This window comes from Podarcis raffonei, chromosome 8 (genome assembly GCF_027172205.1).
Source record: "Podarcis raffonei isolate rPodRaf1 chromosome 8, rPodRaf1.pri, whole genome shotgun sequence".
Taxonomy (NCBI): Eukaryota; Metazoa; Chordata; class Lepidosauria; order Squamata; family Lacertidae; genus Podarcis; species Podarcis raffonei.
Window position 1 is genome coordinate 81,849,842 of NC_070609.1, and position 18,832 is coordinate 81,868,673.

Genomic DNA, 18,832 nt, shown 5'->3' on the forward strand with positions numbered 1-18,832 from the left:
GCAAAAAAGCAGCCTGGGGGGGGGGCTCATTTAAGAGCAGATGAGCCATCACAGGGAGAGCCAGCAGCTGGATATCTCAGGCGGCCAACAGAGATCAAACTTATTCAGATGGAGAAGGTGCTTTACAGAGAACAATCTACAAATGGAAAAAGCTTCGTGGAGGTGTATTGGGATGTGCGGACATAGCACACACACCCAACCGGATAAAATTGGCCAAGCAGAAATTCTGACACCGCTAACCATTAACCACATTATGTACACTCCTTTCACCTCAAATGGAGGGAAAGCAACACACTCCCTTAAGGGCAGGCGGGAGGTGTAAGAGATTTAATAAGCACCTTATTGGAGGATAATGCTCACAAGGAAGCTGTAGCCGTACTGACCCTTTCTGCACACTGTAAATCACTTGCAGCAGAGTGCAAAGGTTGGTGAACACACTTTGGCATGCCGCACAGAAAATCCATCCGTAACAAAACCTTTCCCAAAGAGTGACCCACCTCCTCTTTATTTACTCCTTTAACTTCCTCCCTCCCTGCTTGCCCAATAGATTTGGGCAAACAGGTCACGGGGGCAGTTCAGGTCAGGAATGTTAATGCCCCCCCTCCGAGGGAGGCAGCATGCCATGGCTTGAGGGGGCCAGGCACCTTCAAAGCTGCCATCAAAAGAAGCCACTTTCTTGTGCTTTTAAACTTGCAAGGTTTGTCTTTATTTTGTTCTTTATATTTTGAAAGTGAAAAGAAATAGTATCGAGTCAATTTCTTTCTTTTTTTAAATATTTGTTCTATGTATTTACAAGCCTTAAAGTTGCTCTAAAGGTTCTGAAAGTATCACTAGTACTTTTTGCTGCTTCTTTTTTCTTCTTCCTCCAGGATAGCACTGTTTTGCTTTGAGCAAGTTATTTTTCCAAGCAGTCTGGTCCACAGCCGTTTTCTCAAACGCGGTTTTCCTTTAGCTCCAAGGTTATGCTTTGTTGCTTTTGATTTTTTTAAATTGTGGAAAGCAAGCTGAGAGGCAGGCGGAAAAAAATTGATGACTTTTTTTTCCTTTTTTTAAAAAAGTTCATCTCCCTCATCCTAGTTCATTCCCAAACCCCTTTAGAATTTAATACACAGATACCGTGCTTTGAAACAAAACTGAGGTGGCTCTGAAAAGGGAGGGAAATTTATTTATCTGTTTTTTTTTTGTCTATTATACAATTTGCTACAGAAACTGCAAATTTAAAAATTACACTGACATTTGCAGTTCTTAAAATAATAAATTAAAGTTCTCACTTTTTGTCTAAAGAGATTTGTTTCTTTTTAAAGTAGGAGTCCTTGTTTAAAAAGGAAAAATAAAAGATTAAAACAGAAAATATTTTTCTATAAATAGATGTATTTTGGTTTAGTGCTCCTGCCCTCAGGTTTGAAGTGGACTTGAATTTTCAAGTACTTTTTGTCCTCCATGATCGCCTTTGCGTTTATATCGGGTTTTTTTTGTCTCCTCTCCCACTCGTGCACATGTGGGGGAAGGGGGGGCTCTGCGCGAGAATTGGCCTTGCTGCACTGTGATTGGCGAAGACGTGAAACTTTTTTTAAAAAAATACTTAAATTGTTTTTTTGAGTTTTTTTTTGAGTTTTTTTTTTTGTAATTCAGTTTCAATTATCCTCCGACTCCTCTTCGGCTTCTCGTAGCCACGTGAAGAATGCCGTGACCGATTTTAATGCTACGCCTTTCCCATTCTGTTCCGCAGGGTCTTTGCTGCTTTCCCACTTGTAGAAGGCATCCTCTGATATCACCTCCTCATCATACAGGCAATCAAAAAACATCCGTAACAAATCTGCGGAGGAAGGAAAGGAAGAGGTGAACACTCCCCCCTGGACAGCAGCCAAAGCAGACACGACTGGCGAGCTAGCTCAGTTCAAAATGTGAATTGCAGTGTGCTGAGCCTTCAACCCAACCCTCCACTTATATATTATAAATTTACTCCGTCTGACCCCTTTTAATCCTTCCTCAATCAGGGAGCCAATGAAACACAAATATCGTTGCTCAGAGGGCTCTCTTGGAAGCCTCTCCCAGATGAGAGGCCTTTCTAGGGCTCCACAGTGGGTAGGTTTTTGTTCAGATGGCGTGGGCTAATCCTGCATCAGGGCAGGTTTAGAATCCAGGCTCCCAACACTGCAAAAAGCTTTCAGATAGATAGATAAATAATATATGGATGATATAAAACTGAGGGGAAATTGCTATATACTTGACATTTCCTCCATTTCTCTGGATGACAAGGGTAATAGGACTGGAAACAGAGAAACTGGAAACAGAGGGCTGCCTTTTTTGGTTGCTGACTGGGAGCCACATTCAAACTCAGGAGGATTTTCTGTGGCCCTTATTCATCCCGAACAAAAGCAAAATGATGCACCCCAAGAAAATCTAGTATAAATTGGCTTTGGGGTACCAGCAAACGGCCCTACAGCCAGTGACAGCACATCATGTTCCGTCCTATTTTACACAAGCCCAATTCAAGGGACCAAGGCCCAAAGACCACCCTGACCCTGAGTACACTTACTCGGAGGTTGATCAAGTTTTACTATTGATGCTTGTAGTGCGTAAAGTGCTTGTAGTTCCTTCTCTGTGTCCGCGTCTAGGTACTTAAGTAAGATCGGCACTCTCTGCTTGATAACAGCAGTGTCCACTCGCAAGCTAGAACTGTCCACTAGAAAAGAGAAGAGACTCAATGTCAGCATTTGGTTAAAAGCTGGCCAGGAAGGAGGAAGGCAGGCAACTCTTATCTATCCTCTGTCTTCACAGACAAATCTCAATTCAAGGCAAAAGGGATAGCAGCAGCAGAAATTAAACATTCTTCAACGTCTGGACTGCTTATGCAATTGGAAAGGTTTATTTCACCAGCTCATCTTCCAAAAATTAGAAGCTTTGAAAGAAAGAGGCTGTGTCACTTCATCCTACCTCCTGCAATTTTAGGTACCAAAAATATAAAAGATGGAATACATCACTACCTGTATCTGGGATCTAAAAATATTTAGGCTTGACTCTCACTGGGTGGTACCCCTTCACACTACAGGAGTGGGGTTCACATTGTGGAATGCTCTTCCATATCCCTCCCCCCAATATCTCTGCACATAGAAAGCTAGCATGTCAGGACAGAAACCTGACACACTTGTTTTCTATATGCAGGGACTCATTAGCTGGTGTGTTAATGTTCTCCTCTCCCCTCACAGTTTTACTGAACTTCTGAAGTGGCCACAAGTATGGACTTTAGCCAACTAAATCCCCATTCAGCTACACTACAAAAGCACAAAAAGGTTTAATGCACAGAAACTGGAAGGCAAAAAGGCAACACTCTCACTGGCACCCCTGCCCCAAATCCATGGGGGCCACTGCTGGCTAGAATTCAAAGATCTCCTTACACACACCCTCAAAATGAAGAACTGCCATTGGAACAGTTATCACTTGATGTTTTCTAATGGAACAACTCAGGATATAAAACAACTGGTGGAAACGGTAATAAGGTAGGTGATTTCTCTTCTTCCAACCATAGTATGCTTCCAAATGATATGGATTGGATTCACAGAAAAAATGGATCTGGAGAATCCCAGAAATCCCTGGGATGGAAGACACATTAACATGACCTGTTCTGGTCGCTCATTATCTGTGTCTCATCAGTGGGACATTTCATGCAGAGCACATGCTTAAAAAGAGACTGTGGCGAAGAATTCAAATTCCATGCAAAACAGAGGAAAGATATTGATGGCTTCATGTCTAAAACTTCTGGATGAACATTACTCACCTATAATAGCGGCTTTACAAACTGCTGTCATTAAAGCTCTAAGGAATGTAGGTGAACTCATCTGGCTCTCGTCTAGATTAGCCTGAAATCAAGAGTATTTGCAGAAGTCAAAAAAGCCCACGGGTTGCATCACAGCACCTCGTCTGAAGAACTCGCTGATGAAGGAATCTTATAAGCTCACTCATTAAAGTGCTTCCTACCAGATCAGCTCACCCCAAAGTGCTCCTGGGAGCAGGAAAATGGCTTATATTCTCTCCCCCAATTCTGCCTTCTACGGTGTTATTTATTCAGCAGGAAAAAGTCTGTTGCTGGAGAGTCACATAAAAAAGGCATTCTAGGATGGAACTCAGTGCTACAGATCAAAACCCTCTGGCATCTGTAAAAGCAATAATTTCTCTCTAGCCCTACAATGCAGCCCTCTAGGCGAGCAAAATTGTGTTCTGGTGACAAGCAGCAATCCAGAGGGGCGAAACCAGACTCTGCTGAAAGTGAGGGTCAGGAAAGCAGTGTGGAGACAGGTGAGGGCTGTGGTGAAATGCTCCCAACCCCGTGATTCTGTAAGAACCAAGAGCCCACTCCTGAGAGCTGCTCTTTCCAAGAGCCCAGGCTCCAGGAACTGTCACAGATGGGTTCAAATAACTCTTAACTTATTAGTGTACGGGCATAGATGGACTTGGGCTTTGTACCTCTACCCAATCAAAGATCTGCTCATCATTCGCCTTGTCCTCGATAATGAGTTTCTCCAGCTGTTTGTTCAACTCTTCAGCAGAGAGCTCCTTCTTTGAAAGTGCTTCTGAGGAACTGGAACTGTCAGTCTCTGTGAAGTCCAACTTCTGCAGTGTTACAAGAGAAGAGAGAATGGCTTTAGTTTGGCGTGACATGCAGGGTCCCACGCCCACGCCAGTGAACACCCTGAAGTAGGGCTTAACCATCTATTCTTCCAAAGGGTTAAAGACCTTTTGCAGTGGAGGCTGGTCCCACCTCAAGGGTCAGAAGGGACAACACAGCATCTAGTCAAACCTCCTCCCCCTTATCAGGAGTGAACAGAGTGACCAAAAGGTCAGAGTGACCCTGCTCTGGCTCCCAACTCACCTGCTCCATGAGAAAGGTGTGGACATCTTCCTCTTCAGGTAAGAAGTCTTTCCAACTGAGGCCAGCCTCCCTCCATAAGGCTGCCACTTTCTTATGGCTCTAGAACACAGAAGGAATTTGAAAAATCAAAGAGAGGAGAGCAGGGAGACCCAAAACAGCCATGGTGTTCAACGCAACCTCCAACCCCACCATAACAGTTCCTTTTCGGGGGTGAGGGGGAAACCTGGGTGAGTGCAAAGTATCACATTCAATATCCCGACTTTAGGATGCTCTTTTCCAACAGGAGGGTTCAATCCAATGCTGCTGTGGGGTCAACGGGATTCAGCAATCAGTGGGGCCATGAAAGTGCCACCCTTTTTAGGGTAGAGGCCTGCTCAGGTTGGGTCAGCAACTGGGAACATCTCTGAATTCGAAGCATCTTCAGAATGAGGCTGTCCTTTGTGATTCCTGCTCCTGATCAACCAAAGGCAGCTCCAAAGCCTTTTCAGGCAAAATGTGAATGCAACTCACTGACTTGGGAGTCTTGGGCAGGCTTCTTGACATTTTTCATTACATTACGGATTCCCTTTGCACACACACACATCCAGATCTGCAAGTGGCCTGGAACACTTACCATTTGTTTGCATAGAAGGTGCAATATTTCGGAAAGCAAGATGCCGGCTCTTCCCACAGGGAGCAAGGGTTTGCTAAATTCTCTGCAACAGGAGAGAGCAAGAGAGCAGTGTAAGCTTTGCCACCTGACAGGCAACTAGCACATGGTGAAAGGCCACCATGAAGGGGGGTGAGGGCTCTGGCCTTCACTAAGTTCTACTTGAATCTCCGGCCACAGAAGCAACTCTGTTCTGGAGCTGGAGGGAGACCACAGCAGACCAAGTTTGATAGGTAGGATATTTGGGGAGTTGCCACCCTGTGCTGGTTCAGCCCTTAAGGCAGGGGTGGCAAGCCTCTGGCCTGCTGGGAAACCCTATTTAGCTTGCCAGACTGTTTCTGGTAAACTGCACCCACCTGCCATCATATGAGACATCAGGTGTGGGACCAGGGCTAGTGTGGCTTAAAATGAGCTCTTAAGCATTCCTTTGCTGGAGGTAAGGCATGTCCCCACTGTCCAACAGCTGAAGCACACCTTGCTCCAGGCTCATGATGGGTTTACACTGAAATGTCTGTGAAAGCCCCTATTTTAGCTGAGGTCTGTGCAAATCCCTTCGTGATCTGGGAGTGTGCCTTCAAAAAGAAACATTGCCTGACGTCATTTTAACTGGTGGGCCCTGTACACGCGTCTAATTAGCCCCATGAGGGGTCTGGCAGATTTAAATCTGACTTAACCGGGGTGTGGAAATTCACTGCCCCAAGGCAATAACAATACAGTTTGTAGCAAGCAACAGGTCTCGCATAGGTCACTGCGGTTGACTGTGGCTAGCTTGACCTTATCTATGCAAGGAGTTCCAAGGGCAGCCGGTGCAAGCATCGCCCCACGGCTAACGGAGAAAGAGTGCAGCTTACGTCAGAAGTTCTCTCATAGAGATTCCTCCTTCTTTCAACATAGGCGTCACCAACTCAGCCAGGTATAACCATATGTGGGGTATATCGATGGCCATGTCGTCTGCCGTCTCCAAGGTGTCCGCAAACCTAAGGAGGGAAGCAGAGTTGCTCAAGGCACATTCCGTCTGGGAGGCAGCTGGTCACTCTCTGCATCCAGCCCAAATGTAACTGTTTGTAGTGAGCACCCATGAAAGAAAGAAAAAATACCCAGAGATCTTGCTTCCTTCCCTGGCAGACTACCAACCCCTTGAAAAAGTCCTGCTTGCTGAGCTTCTCCGACTGCACCAGCTGATACAGCAACTGGCCCATGTGGTCTCTGGTGATCTGACTCCGCTCCAGGGTTGATTCCACGCCCACCTGCACAAACACAGGCAGCACTCCCGGTATGCTCAGCTCCTCCACGCACTGCATCGCTTCCTGTCCAGACAACAGAAAGGGAGGTTTCTCTGTAGTCCGTGGGCTAAGAGACTTTCCTTGTGCAAAAGCTGCTCAGCTGACCTTCATCAAGGTCCTTCTTGCTCTCTGCACTGATATTGCAAGATCAGCGGCCACAAAGCCAGACCTCGGAAAGGGTGGCTTTTAAACGCTTAAGCCCTCCGCCCAAAGAGAAAACTCCAAGGCACATCACGATGGGCCACAGCTCTACTTACCTTATAATCGTTGATGTGCAAGAACTCGTCAATGATCGATTTGCACTTTCTCTCTATTTCCTCTTCTGACAATGCAGGTTTTTCTTGGGCTGGGGATGTGGAAATTTCAGGCTTGGCTGTTAAGACAATTGAATGGGTAAGGGGAGAGGGAGAGAAAGAGGCAGGAAATGTAGAAGGCTTACTTCAATGCAATGCCAGAGAGGCATTTTTCCCATGCACAATGCCATTGTCATTACAGACAAGTCCTTAGGTTGTGTCCTGCCATTCTTCGTAAGTCCTACATGCAGCTACACACTCTAGGATTTGTGGTGTAATTCATCCCAGAGAGAGATCTGCACAGAATACCTCGCTTTAGATCACCACCATTTTGACTCAGAAGGGGCAACAAATGAACGTGGATGAAATAATGCTATGAGCTCAAGAGGTAATGGACATAAATTAAAGGTAAAGGTACCCCTGCCCGTACGGGCCAGTCTTGACAGACTCTAGGGTTGTGCGCTCATCTCACTCTAGAGACTGGGAGCCAGCGCTGTCCGCAGACACTTCCGGGTCACGTGGCCAGCATGACAAGCTGCATCTGGCGAGCCAGCGCAGCACACGGAACGTCGTTTACCTTCCCGCTGGTAAGCGGTCCCTATTTCTCTACTTGCACCCGGGGGTGCTTTTGAACTGCTAGGTTGGCAGGGGCTGGGACCGAACGACGGGAGCGCACCCCGCCGCGGGGATTCGAACTGCCGACCATGCGATCGGCAAGTCCTAGGCGCTGAGGTTTTACCCACAGTGCCACCCGCGTCCCTGCAGGACATAAATTAGCACCAACCAAATCAGTCACAAAATGTTTCTGCTCATCCAGCAGGAAGGACAGCCCAGAGTTCAGAAGCCCCAACTTGGAGGAAGAGGAAAATCTCACCAGTTTCCTTGGCCTTGCTCCTCTCAGCCTCTGTGCTGTTCCAGTCGCTCTCCAGCCCCCCTGTCAGCTGCTTCACAGTCTCCAGCATCTCCCGCCGCTGTTCTTCCTGAGCCTGGTTGTCCAAGAGCTGCTCCTTGCTGCTGCTGACCCGCAAGAAGGTGTTGGGTCGTGAGGCTGGAGAGGGGAGCAGCTTGTCGTTCTTCTCCCTGCCTGTGCTCCCCCGACTGTGGGAGCAAAGACATTTCTCAGGAAAATTCCTTACTCACTCACTGCTTGAAAAAAAATTAACCCCCAACTCGGCTATGTGCCAATTAGCTTTCAAGTGATAGTAAACACAGACATCAAGCGCTAAAAGCAGAAGAGTTTTATCGGAGAGGCAATTAAATATCTGCTTTCCCCCCACATTTCATTACGTGGACAGAAGTCAGTTTAATCACATAGAACACTTCATTCAAGGCAATTATTACTACTACTACTACTACTACTAAATGAAGTGGGAAAGAAGCACCCATGGATGGCCTGAGACTTACCTAGTTAAGGCCCTGCGAGAGTCCAACTCTGCGGATGTGGCTGAGGCAGACACAGATGATGCGGGAGGCTGCAGTGCAGAGAATCGGTTCAAACTAGTGGCACTTGGTCGTAAGGAATCTGCAAGAGGATGTTGGGGAGAGTAACAGCTGCCTCAAGGGCTCCAGGAAACCCATCAGCCAGAGGCCCAGAAGCTCTTAAACCTAGCACAAGTTTAACTGTGTCAAGTGGATGCCTTGATGATCTCTCTCAACCTTCAGGGCAGAAGGTTTTTGCAGAGAGATGGGTCACCTACAGATACAAGAAACCCTTTAAAGCCTTAACTGGCTTGGGTGTCTCCTAAGGACCAAATCCTTCCCTAGAAACCAAGCCTTATGAGGAACAGTTGAGGAAGTTGGGTATGTTTAGCCTGGAAGAGATTGAGAGGAGATAGCTATCTTTAAATATCTGAAGGGCAGTCAAATGGAAGTTGGATTCAGCTTGTTTTCTGCTGGATCCGAAGGACAGGACCCAAACCAATGGATTCCAAATGACAAGAAAGGAGATTCTGACTAAACACCAGGAAAAACCTCTGACAGTTAAAGCTGTTCGACAGTGGAACAGACTCCCTTGGGAGGTTCTGGACTCTCCTTCAGTGGAGGTTTTTAAGCAGAGGTTGGATGGCCATCTGTCATGGATGCTATGATAATTTGCTCTGATTTCTTGTTCCAGGCACTGATACTGAGTGAAACTCAGCAATCATCCACCAGGGCAGAGTCTTTGCAGTAGAGACGTCAGCACTGTGGTGTGGACTCCCCAAAGATATTTGCCAAGCTCCCACATTGAGCTCTTTCCGGAGCCAAGCAAAAACCGGCTCTTTCATGAGACTCTCTAGCTAACTTAATCATACTATTCTTAGCTCTTCATCGGTTTCCGACTGTAGTACTATAGTGTGTTGTCTACAGACTGCTGCAGCACTACAGTCGGAAACGGATCAAGCGCTGGTTTGATCTACCAATTCAATTACTTTGGTGAAATATTTGAATGTTTAAGAAAAAGAAGAAGTAGAACATGGGAGTTATATCAGGCTAAGTCCTTCCCAAAGTAAATCCACTCAATTTAATGAACCTAAGATAGTTGTAGCCATTTAACTTTAGTGGGTGTACCAAGAGGAGGGCTAGCACTGAATATGGAGTTTGCACGGCCCATTCAGAACAGGAAGCAAGCCAAGACTGGAAATTCCAAAAAAGGAGAAATGACAAGGAGATGTATTTGACGAGGAACAGCAACAGCCAGCACTTTTCAGGGTGCACAGAGCAAAATGCAGGGTGGGGCGCCTCCACACTCACCAATCTCACTGGCCTTGGCTCCCCCACTGCTGCCTTTTCCCCAGCTGCCCAACTGGGCTTTAGGCACAAGCTGGATCTTCTCATCTATTGTGGGCTGAAAGACACACAGACAGGAGCACAAATCAGGGAGAGCCTGCTGGGGATTGGAACCGCCCCACCCAATCCTGTTTCACAGAAGGAAACAAATCCTCCCACCCTCCGGCTCCCTGCCACCCTCTCTCCCACTTCCCAGTTCAAAATGCCTAGATGCACAGATGGACAAACAGCTTCCTTGGAGGGCAGGGCAGCAAGAAAAACCAAGATTCCCCAGCCAGGCACACTCCAGGCATTCTGAACTACAGTTCCCACTGGCACCAGCTACTGTGGGTGTGTGAAGCTGGAGACTGTGGGAACTGCAATCCAAAATGTCTGGGAGGGCACCACTTTCAGGAAGGCTGATGTTGAGGATTGGGAATGTGGAAGATGACCAACCAAAGGAGAGTTGATCTCTCAGGATTCCTCTCAGAAAGAGATTCTTCCTCCATACAAACCTTGGTGATTTTAAGGAACTTGGTGGGGTCCAGCACACGGGTATTTTTCGCCCCCTGCACCGTGTTCCAGCCACCCTCCTCTACCCTCTGAACACCTGCAAGCAAAACAAACAAACAGGTTACTTTTTATAATCCCTGATATGGTAGCTAAAGTGGTCTGTGATGAGTTGTATGTGTAAAGCGAAGCTTGAGAGCCTATGGGAATAAGGCTGCTATGTTTCCTCTGTCGCATCTAGCTGAAGAGTGCATTTCAGTTTGCATTTCTGCCTAAGCAATTGTGTGGTAGGTTTTAAAAAAATTATTTGTGCAGTTTCACCATTTGCCTATTCTGTGCAATGGTCCATGCACACGCTAGTAGAACAAATGGCTGGAGGTTGCTCCCCAATATGCTTAACAATATATATTGAGGCATATGGGCAGAAAGAGATATTCAACCTGGACAGGGCGCTCTATAATCTAGACACTGGAGGCAATTCTCATGACATGGACCCTTGTTCCTCTCTCCTCCTGGGAACTCTGGGAACTTACCAGGCCTCCTCTTCTCTTTGGTCATTAGTTGCTGGACTTTCCGCTGCTCCTCCTGTTCTTCAATTTTTGCTTCTTTATGGATCTGCTCTATCGTCTTGGGGCCTTGATCTGCCCTCCGTGAGACCCAGTTACACTGTGGAAGATAGGAAAGCAAGGGCGGATGAGGCCTTCTTTCTCCCCTGCACACTGTGGGGTAGTTGTGGTTGATGCAGACAGAGGAAGTGGGATATTCTACCGAGGGGAAAACTGCTCACAAGCTCCATCCACAAGCGTGACACAAGTCGACTGTAAAACCACAGCTACCTCATGACAGAAGCCCATGATGCAGGAGACAGCAGCTCCACTGCCCATCATCAAAAGATGGTCTCTGGCAGCCATTTAAAAAACCAAGAACTACCCTCTCAAGGTAAGACTAAGAGCCAGGTGAGAGCAGTACTCCTTTTCTCTTGTGGACAATTACTCATCTGCTTCCCTTGCTGGACACGTACCTGCCTGAGGTCTATGACATCTTGAAGCATGAATCGTATTCTGGAAGAGGTTTTCCTCTCTTTGACTATCTTTTCCATTTGATTGAAATACTGGTCCATTCGAGGCTAGAGGAAACACAGATGCTCTCACCATATTTCATAGGAACATGAAAAACTGCCTTACAGCGGGGGATGGGGAAGGGGATCCTTTCCAGCCTCTCCTGGGAAACCATTCAGGGCCTGGAGCAATGAGGGTGACTCTTACCTTTGGACAGGGGCTAATCCCAGCCAGGCAAAAGTAAAGAGGTTTCTACGTAGAAATACATAAAAGTCACCCACCCGCCCCTGCACTTTCCAAGTGGCCTCACATTCCATCCACTCCTGGCGGGTATGAAGAAGGGCCAGTAAGGGGTATGGATCTAGCTTTTCTGAGCACTTAAGTTCTTTTCAGAACCAAAGAAGATGGATTTGGGTGTTCACTCTTCCCTGATGACACAAGGGGCAAAGCAACCCCACTGCCCCAACTTCTAGGGGAAAGCACGAGCGCCACTTAGCAGCCCACAGAAAAGGCTACAGCCCCCAAGGGTCTCAGTGTGGGTGCCAGGTTCTTCTAACCTTGGCTTTCTCAAAGTCCAAGTCTTTGCCAATGGTAGTCAAGAGGCGGCAGAGGCACTCAAGGGACTCCTGGTCGTGGTTCTTCAGCAGCTTCACCACACAGTCGTGCATGATGGCCTCTGTCAGCATCTTCAGCTTGAAGAGCTCCCCAATGAACTTTATGTTGCCAATGGAGCGCCGCCGGGCCTTGTCCTTGGCTTCTTCCAGTTCATCGTGGAGCCGCGTCCTCTCCTCTGGCTGAGGGGCAGAGAAGGAAGGGGTGGTGAGAAAGGGCTGCCTGCCACACCACAAGCCCATGGCCTTGCTTCCCAGGCCAGCAACACCACAGGACTCCCATGTCTTGGGCTCCCTGCTCCTGGGAGCGCACAGAGGGCGCTCTGCAGAAACTCACCGTTGTGGCAGCTTCCAGCTCCTTTTGCTTCTTCTCAAAGACATCGTCATCAGCTTTGTCCTTTTCAAATTCCTTCTGGCAACGATTCAGGAGTAGCTTCCGGAAGTTGACAAAGCTCCCGGGCTTATCCGCCATGGGCACCTTCAGCTGTGTGCAGCACGTGTCGAAAGGGCCAAGGCAAAACAGGGCATTCTCATCACTTGCTGCATTCCTAACCAGCATTTTATCATTTTATTTATAAAAATATTTATGGGCCATTATTCATAAAAACATATTAGAGCAAACAGGCTGGTTCACAGCATTCATATTGAAAACAACACAGTAATATATACATATACATAATATATATAAACTTTTAACATCAAAGGTGAACTATTATGGAAAGGTGCTATTATTAATTGCCTGCATGAGCCTGGTTCAGATAAACATCTTCAGGACAACCTCCCCATAAACCCCTTTTCGTTCTGGTGTCTAAAAGGCAGCAGATGACAGACCAGTGCAATTCAGCCCAGTATTGTCTACCCTGAATGGCAGAGTATCTCCTGAGACTCAGGCCAATAAGGTCCTTTTCAAATCATCCTTTTAACAGCAGATGGCAGGGATCAAATCTGGGCTATCCTGCATGTTAAGCAGGAGCTCTGCCATGCCCCCGCTCCCACTGGGTATTTTCCTCTTCCAACTTCCCACACCACACTTACCGTGACGAGACACCTGCACATGTTTGCATAGGCCACAGAGAAGCTGGGTTCATCAATGGCTTTCTCGAACACAAGGTCGATGACGCCTTTCAACCTCTCTTCGGTGTCCACAGTTAGATCAGTCACTTGCTTCATCAGTTGATTGAACATCTGCGGTGTCAACTTATTCAAGATGCTTCGGACCTTGCGGAATAGCTCCTGAAGGGAAAATGCAGGTGTTAAGGTGCAAAACTCAAATGAGGCAAAAGGCCTAGGAGAGCAACGGCCCAAGACAGCTGCTTTCAGTACCCAGGCATGTATGCTTCATTGCGTCGTATGCCCAAACCATGCCAGGTCAGCTTGAACAGCTCCACCCATGTTCACAGCAACTCCAGGAGGAAAGGGGAAGACAGACAGACAGGGAAGTTCAGACACAGCCAGGTTGAAACAACCAGACTCCAGAGCAGCAAAAGCTTTGTACAGTGGCAGCTCAGAACGCAAATATATTCCACACAGGAAGTCTGTCCTCTATGGGATCCCCCTTCTTTCCCCCTCCCAAGGAAAGGCAGAAACAGTCAAGTAGATAACATAGAGAAAATACACCTGCCAGAGAGGTAGTAGGTTGTCTGGTATCCTACTTGTCCTTTTAAGCCAGGGAGGTCCAACTTTTCATATCAAGTGGGCTGCAATTGTATTTCAACAAGGAACCCATGTGTTGTGGGGGGGAGGGGGGAGGAGCGAGGCCAAAATTTGTGCTGCCTTCCCATAGCCGGGTAAGTGAGTCCCTCCCACCCCCTTCCAAAGCAGGAAAGCACTAACCAGGCTTTGGGAAGAAGGTGGCAGAACTCTAGGACCCTGTTAGAGCACCCCCCCAGCCCAGCCCATCACTTGCTCAGCTTGGAAAGGCAGCACGAGGGCTGGGGAGGTGGGGGTGTCAAATGTTGCCATATGCGGCCTTTGGTCTGCACGTTGGACCACCCTGTTCTTAGCCATGCAAATCACACTACAGCTAAGGGTGGGTGTTAAAGTGGGGAGAAGGGCCAGCCCCATGGCAGCCCAAGCAGGAGGATCATGTTCTTGCCTCACCTGGGTTTTGATGCTCTCAGAGTCTTCTGCTTGCGTCTCACGCTTCAGACTCGGCTTCCAGGCATTCTCAGCTTTCTTCAGGTGTACATCCTCTTTGACACAAACCGTGATGATCTTCCTGGGCTCCCGTCTCTGGCCTGGCTGAGATCTCCGCTGTCCAACGTTTAACAGCTAAGAGAAAAACCAGTCCCTTGAATGTTAAGTCCCTTTTAACACAAAGAGGCTCAAACAACACATACAGGACATCCAGCATCAAAGCAACCCTGCTCTGCCAACACTAGCATCTACTTGGGAATTTATGCAGGTGAATATAGGAATGTAGCAAACTGCCTTATACAAAGTCCATCTTCAGGGTTTCAGACAGGGAAACTCTCTCAGTTCTACCTGGAGATGCCACTGAGGACTGAAGGATGGAGTTACAGACCTTTCCCACAGAGAGAATATGAACCAAGACGGATTCTGCCGGCAAGCAGTCCCTGCCACACAAAAAGCAGCCCCTCCTTTGCTACCTGAGGCTGAGCCTTCCTGACCATGTTTCACTGTGGCTGTGATAAACAACCCCAAGTTTTCAGGATACTGCACCTTCTGAGGTATAAGAGAACCAAACGTATAAGGAGGGCAAGGTAGGAGGAGGAAGAAAGAGAAAGAGTGGGGGTTTTGGGGTTTTTTTAAAAGGTGCTGGAGAACACACTTCCCCCTGCTGTCTGGCAAGTGAGCACAACAGCCCCAATCCTGCAACATGAGGTCCATATCCAAGTAAATAATCAGGACTTTGCCTGAGAGGCACACCAGAGTACACAGGCCAGTGTGATCCAGACGCAGCTCCACCCAGCCCACGGTGCTGCTGAGGAGACAGTGCCAACAAGAAGCCTGACTGGTGGGAATGAGCAGCAAACCACCAGCTCGCTCCTCCTGAGGTTTCACCATTCACACATGTTCTGCACTAATTAAGGCTTGCACGCAGGCACCAGCACCACATCAACTCCTTTGAGAATCCAGCCCTTGACATCCAAAATGCAGCAAGGAGCTCCTCTATGTGCTTAAATTCTACACCAGCAGCTTGAGCTGTAGCACCTGCTACTGTAGGTCCCTTTCTACAAATCTTGGGGGAAGCAGTGATCATTATGGGATACTCTAACAGGCAGCAGGATACCTTGATTTTGGCACTTCAACAAGTGTTTCATGGACATCCCCCAGCAGGAGTCTCTGCTCAACACAGAGCAAAGCAAAATCATTTCCCAGTCCGGGCAGGAATAAGCAGCAAAGGAGCTGTACTAAGATCACAAACTTGTGAAGTTCACAATGCCGGCCACATCAGGTCTGATGCAGACACAAGATCTTCGCTTCTGCCCCCCTGCCCCCCCATACCTCTCGCTCCCAACCTCTCATTCCCAAACACCACCCAAGAATGTTTAATATTTTGCAGTCAGACGTAAGAGCTGCCATTTCGTGGTAGCCCTCAGCCAGCATTCACCTATCAGCACCACAATCAACAATAATTCAATCCTCTATCTCCGGCACCTTCTGTAACATAATGTCCCTTGCATTCTTTTCTAGCGTTAGAAAACTGAGCCACTGAGTTAGATTAAGGCCTTCCTCCTGGGGCATCTGGGGTGGCTTTTACAGCACAGCAGCTGGCTATTTTTCTTAAGCTATTTGTACCTATTTCTACTTCACCTCACCCAAGTCCTTTTTGAAAATAAGATGCATTTTTTTAAACTTGTTACCCGATTAACTGTGCCACCAGGTACCAAGGTTAGTGAAAAGCTGTTACTTTCCAAAATGCAGAAGGGGGGGGGGGAGCTGCCATTCAGCAAGGCTGAGATGGAGCATCCACGAGCTGCTAAATGCTCCAAGCCAAAAGAAAAACGAAGACAGGCCAAGCAGGACTTACCTGGTCTCCCCCTCTACACAGGACTGCGAAGAGCAGCCCTAGGGCAGATCCAGCTCAGGCCAAAGTCCCAGTATGCCCTCTGCTGGTGCTGTCCCACCCACCACTGAAGAGACGGCAGCCTAGAGAAGAGTACAAGGCAAGGCTGGTGCCATTTCCATTACAGGCTTGTGCTCTGTGGGGTTGTTTGCTAGCTCCTCTGAAGACAGGAGGGCAGAGGAGAAGGCTTTGCAAAAAGACGCTCACAGTGAGGGAGGAAACTGGGGGCGGGGGCAGGATGGCTTACCCCTATGGTCAGGTTCCTCAGCTGTGGGTGAGATGAGACCAACAAAGGGCATGCTGGGGGCCCACACCGAGCAAGGGGCTGGAGTCCAGGTGGGGGCTGCACTTTGCAGGCCTGTAAAAAGAAAGAAAGGGGTGGGGGAGAGGAAGGTATTATCCACAGGCTGACACAGAAAGTCCTGACATGCCCAAGTAGGCGTCTGTTACAGCAGATGGGCATCACAACTTCAGAAGGTAGGTCTTTAGCTTAAATTTAACTCCAAACCCCCCCCCCCCCATTTTTTGTCATTTCCCATTAAAAACCCATTAACTGGATGGCTATTCTGCAAGCCAAGAAGCAGATGCCACTTACAAAGAACTTCTTTCACCTGACTCCCCATGATTATTTTAAGAAGATTTCTCCTCTTCTTTTTCTTCTTCTCCCTCCCCCCCCAGCCCCATATCGTCCCTGCTTGGCCTCCCCCTCCCCATTTCCAGGCCCCCACTATACAGAAACCAAAGGAGCTCAAGAAGCAGAACCTCAGCAGAATACTAAGCTGGTGGCCATGTTCCCGCCCACCTGTGTCAACAGAACCAAGTGACTCCTTCAGAGGGGAAAACACTATTTTCCAGTCAAATAGAGTCAAGGAAGCACAGGAGGAGCCTTACAGGTGATAGAAAGATGCGAGAACAAAGTAAGGGATGGGAAGGAAGACAGAATGAGGAAAGGCACAGACCAGCGGAGGGAAGAGGAAAAGGGAAGAGGAGGAAGGAAAGAAAGAGAGAAAACTGAGAAAACGTGACTGCAGAAGAGCTCCCAAACTGGGAGCTGCTCCAGATTCTGGAGGGAAAAGGCAAAAGGTCATTTCTAACTGTGGATGTAACTCTGACACTTACAGGTGTGCCCCGCCCTCCAGGGATTTGTCTTCCGAAATCAGCAAATGCTGGTGTGAAATCTGGACCCCGTGCCAATATCCGAGGATCCAAAGTTCGAAGAGGCAGTTTTGGCTGATTGATCTGTATTAGTAGAAAAATGTAAAGTTACGGGTAGCCATGCAGCAACCGTCTGCACAGACAGCAGCATTTGGTAGATACTCCCAAGTAGCCTCAAGAGCTACAGTTGAAAACAAAATGCACAGCCAATGACTCATCCTGCCCATCAAGATCCACTTCCCTTATAACTTTACCTCTGAGGGGGGTGCCTGCTAAAGCTGAGCAAACTGAGGCATGGCAGTTCAAGGCCATCTAACTACCCCACCACCAGAAAGCAAAGCTTCTTCATGTCTGTTGACAGAGAGGCAGCTCAGGGGAAGGGAACTGGGGGTTTTCTGCTTCCTGAGGCTAGAAGAATGTTTTGGGGAAGATGCATACATATCATCTAGTTTTAAACCCAGTCCAGTGGCAGCATCTCCTCTTGTGCCTTATTAAATCGGACCAGGTCTTCAAAATGTTGCAAAATCCAAGTTCTCAGTTTAAAACACTAGGCATGCCTTTCTCTCGACCTTCAGCCGCCACCACAAACTCACTTCCTCTGCCTACACACTAGCCCCATACCTTGTCAAGGACCACATCGCTGATGGGCGGCAGCCCCTCCGGCTTCTGGATGCAGGCAGGCATGAACTGGAAGTCTAAGAGGAACTCCCGGTCGTACTGCTTCTTCCCTTCGGAGTCCTGGGGCTTCCACTGCTCTGTAATGACACCACCAGCCTCAGGATGGGGCAATTCATTGAGCCATGTTTTCCCACCAAGGCCCCCTTGCTCCAATTAGAATTGTGGACATGGGGGTCTTTCTCCTTTGCCTCACCCTGTCCCCATTTTGTGGGGAAGTCACAAAATGGTCGAGGGAATGAATGCATGGCTCCATGGAAAAAGAATGTTGCACTCTGATTGTGGAGGTCTGGCTTTGCATCCATTTGGTCACATGGAGACTTGCTTGAGCCCTTTCTTGACTGAGGGACACCCCCCCCCCGCATCTCTTTGCACAGAAGGAAAAAAAGAAGGGTTTGATGCTGAAGGGGAAGAAGCAGGAGCAGGACAGCACCAGGACAGCCGTCCACAGGTTTTGTAGCTTTGTTCTAAAGAACCCTTGGGAAGCACAGTACAAGCAGCAGCAGAACATGCAGCAGAGGGACAGTTGTGCACTCTGCTCTATGCAGATGCACCCGGAGGCTCAGGGAGCATAGGTTGCCCAAAGAGCTACAGATGGTCACTTTTATCACACAGAGGGGCAATGCAGCAGAGATTTGTAGAGAAGACGGTAGTCTAGGCCCAGCAGATATTCTATAAAGAATTTATATGTTTCAGTCTTTCAAAGGGTCATTTTCAGGAATTAACCACCAATGAAGTGCTCTTTAAAGGGACTGGAGCCACAAGTTTGACACCCTGGAAACGAGAGCTCTGGCACCACATGAAAAATTAAAAGGCCTGGAAGGGAGTCGGGAGGCGTAAGTGCAGTGACGGCTGCCAGCTAGGGCCCTGGAGGTGCCAGCGTGGGCTCCACCACGTGCCCTGCTGAATCCACACAGATTCACAGTCAGAATCTCAGGGAACCAAGCAGCAAA

The 18,832-nt window shown here is 48.1% G+C and overlaps 1 protein-coding gene across 25 annotated transcripts in view; it reads right to left on the minus strand.

The window, feature by feature from the left end:
* Positions 1-682: 682 nt before the first annotated feature.
* The window catches only part of EIF4G3 (eukaryotic translation initiation factor 4 gamma 3), a 74,872-nt gene continuing 56,722 nt past the window's right edge, over positions 683-18,832 (minus strand). For 16 of the 25 annotated variants that reach the window (XM_053401167.1, XM_053401160.1, XM_053401153.1 and 13 more), the window contains 22 exons: positions 17,826-17,959; positions 17,169-17,288; positions 16,297-16,407; positions 14,120-14,290; positions 13,055-13,252; positions 12,357-12,503; positions 11,966-12,202; positions 11,372-11,476; positions 10,884-11,016; positions 10,356-10,450; positions 9,826-9,919; positions 8,500-8,617; positions 7,970-8,193; positions 7,060-7,175; positions 6,654-6,826; positions 6,371-6,496; positions 5,484-5,565; positions 4,871-4,969; positions 4,465-4,611; positions 3,779-3,860; positions 2,540-2,686; positions 683-1,816 (listed from right to left, as the gene is read on the minus strand). In XM_053401167.1, coding sequence (XP_053257142.1) covers positions 1,635-1,816; positions 2,540-2,686; positions 3,779-3,860; positions 4,465-4,611; positions 4,871-4,969; positions 5,484-5,565; positions 6,371-6,496; positions 6,654-6,826; positions 7,060-7,175; positions 7,970-8,193; positions 8,500-8,617; positions 9,826-9,919; positions 10,356-10,450; positions 10,884-11,016; positions 11,372-11,476; positions 11,966-12,202; positions 12,357-12,503; positions 13,055-13,252; positions 14,120-14,290; positions 16,297-16,407; positions 17,169-17,288; positions 17,826-17,959 — 3,041 coding nt within the window. In that variant the 3' untranslated portion in view covers positions 683-1,634. Of the gene's footprint in view, positions 1,817-2,539; positions 2,687-3,778; positions 3,861-4,464; positions 4,612-4,870; positions 4,970-5,483; positions 5,566-6,370; positions 6,497-6,616; positions 6,827-7,059; positions 7,176-7,969; positions 8,194-8,499; positions 8,618-9,825; positions 9,920-10,355; positions 10,451-10,883; positions 11,017-11,371; positions 11,477-11,965; positions 12,203-12,356; positions 12,504-13,054; positions 13,253-14,119; positions 14,291-16,296; positions 16,408-17,168; positions 17,289-17,825; positions 17,960-18,832 lie in introns of those variants that run through there. The other 9 variants (XM_053401175.1, XM_053401158.1, XM_053401161.1 and 6 more) reach the window with 2 other exon arrangements.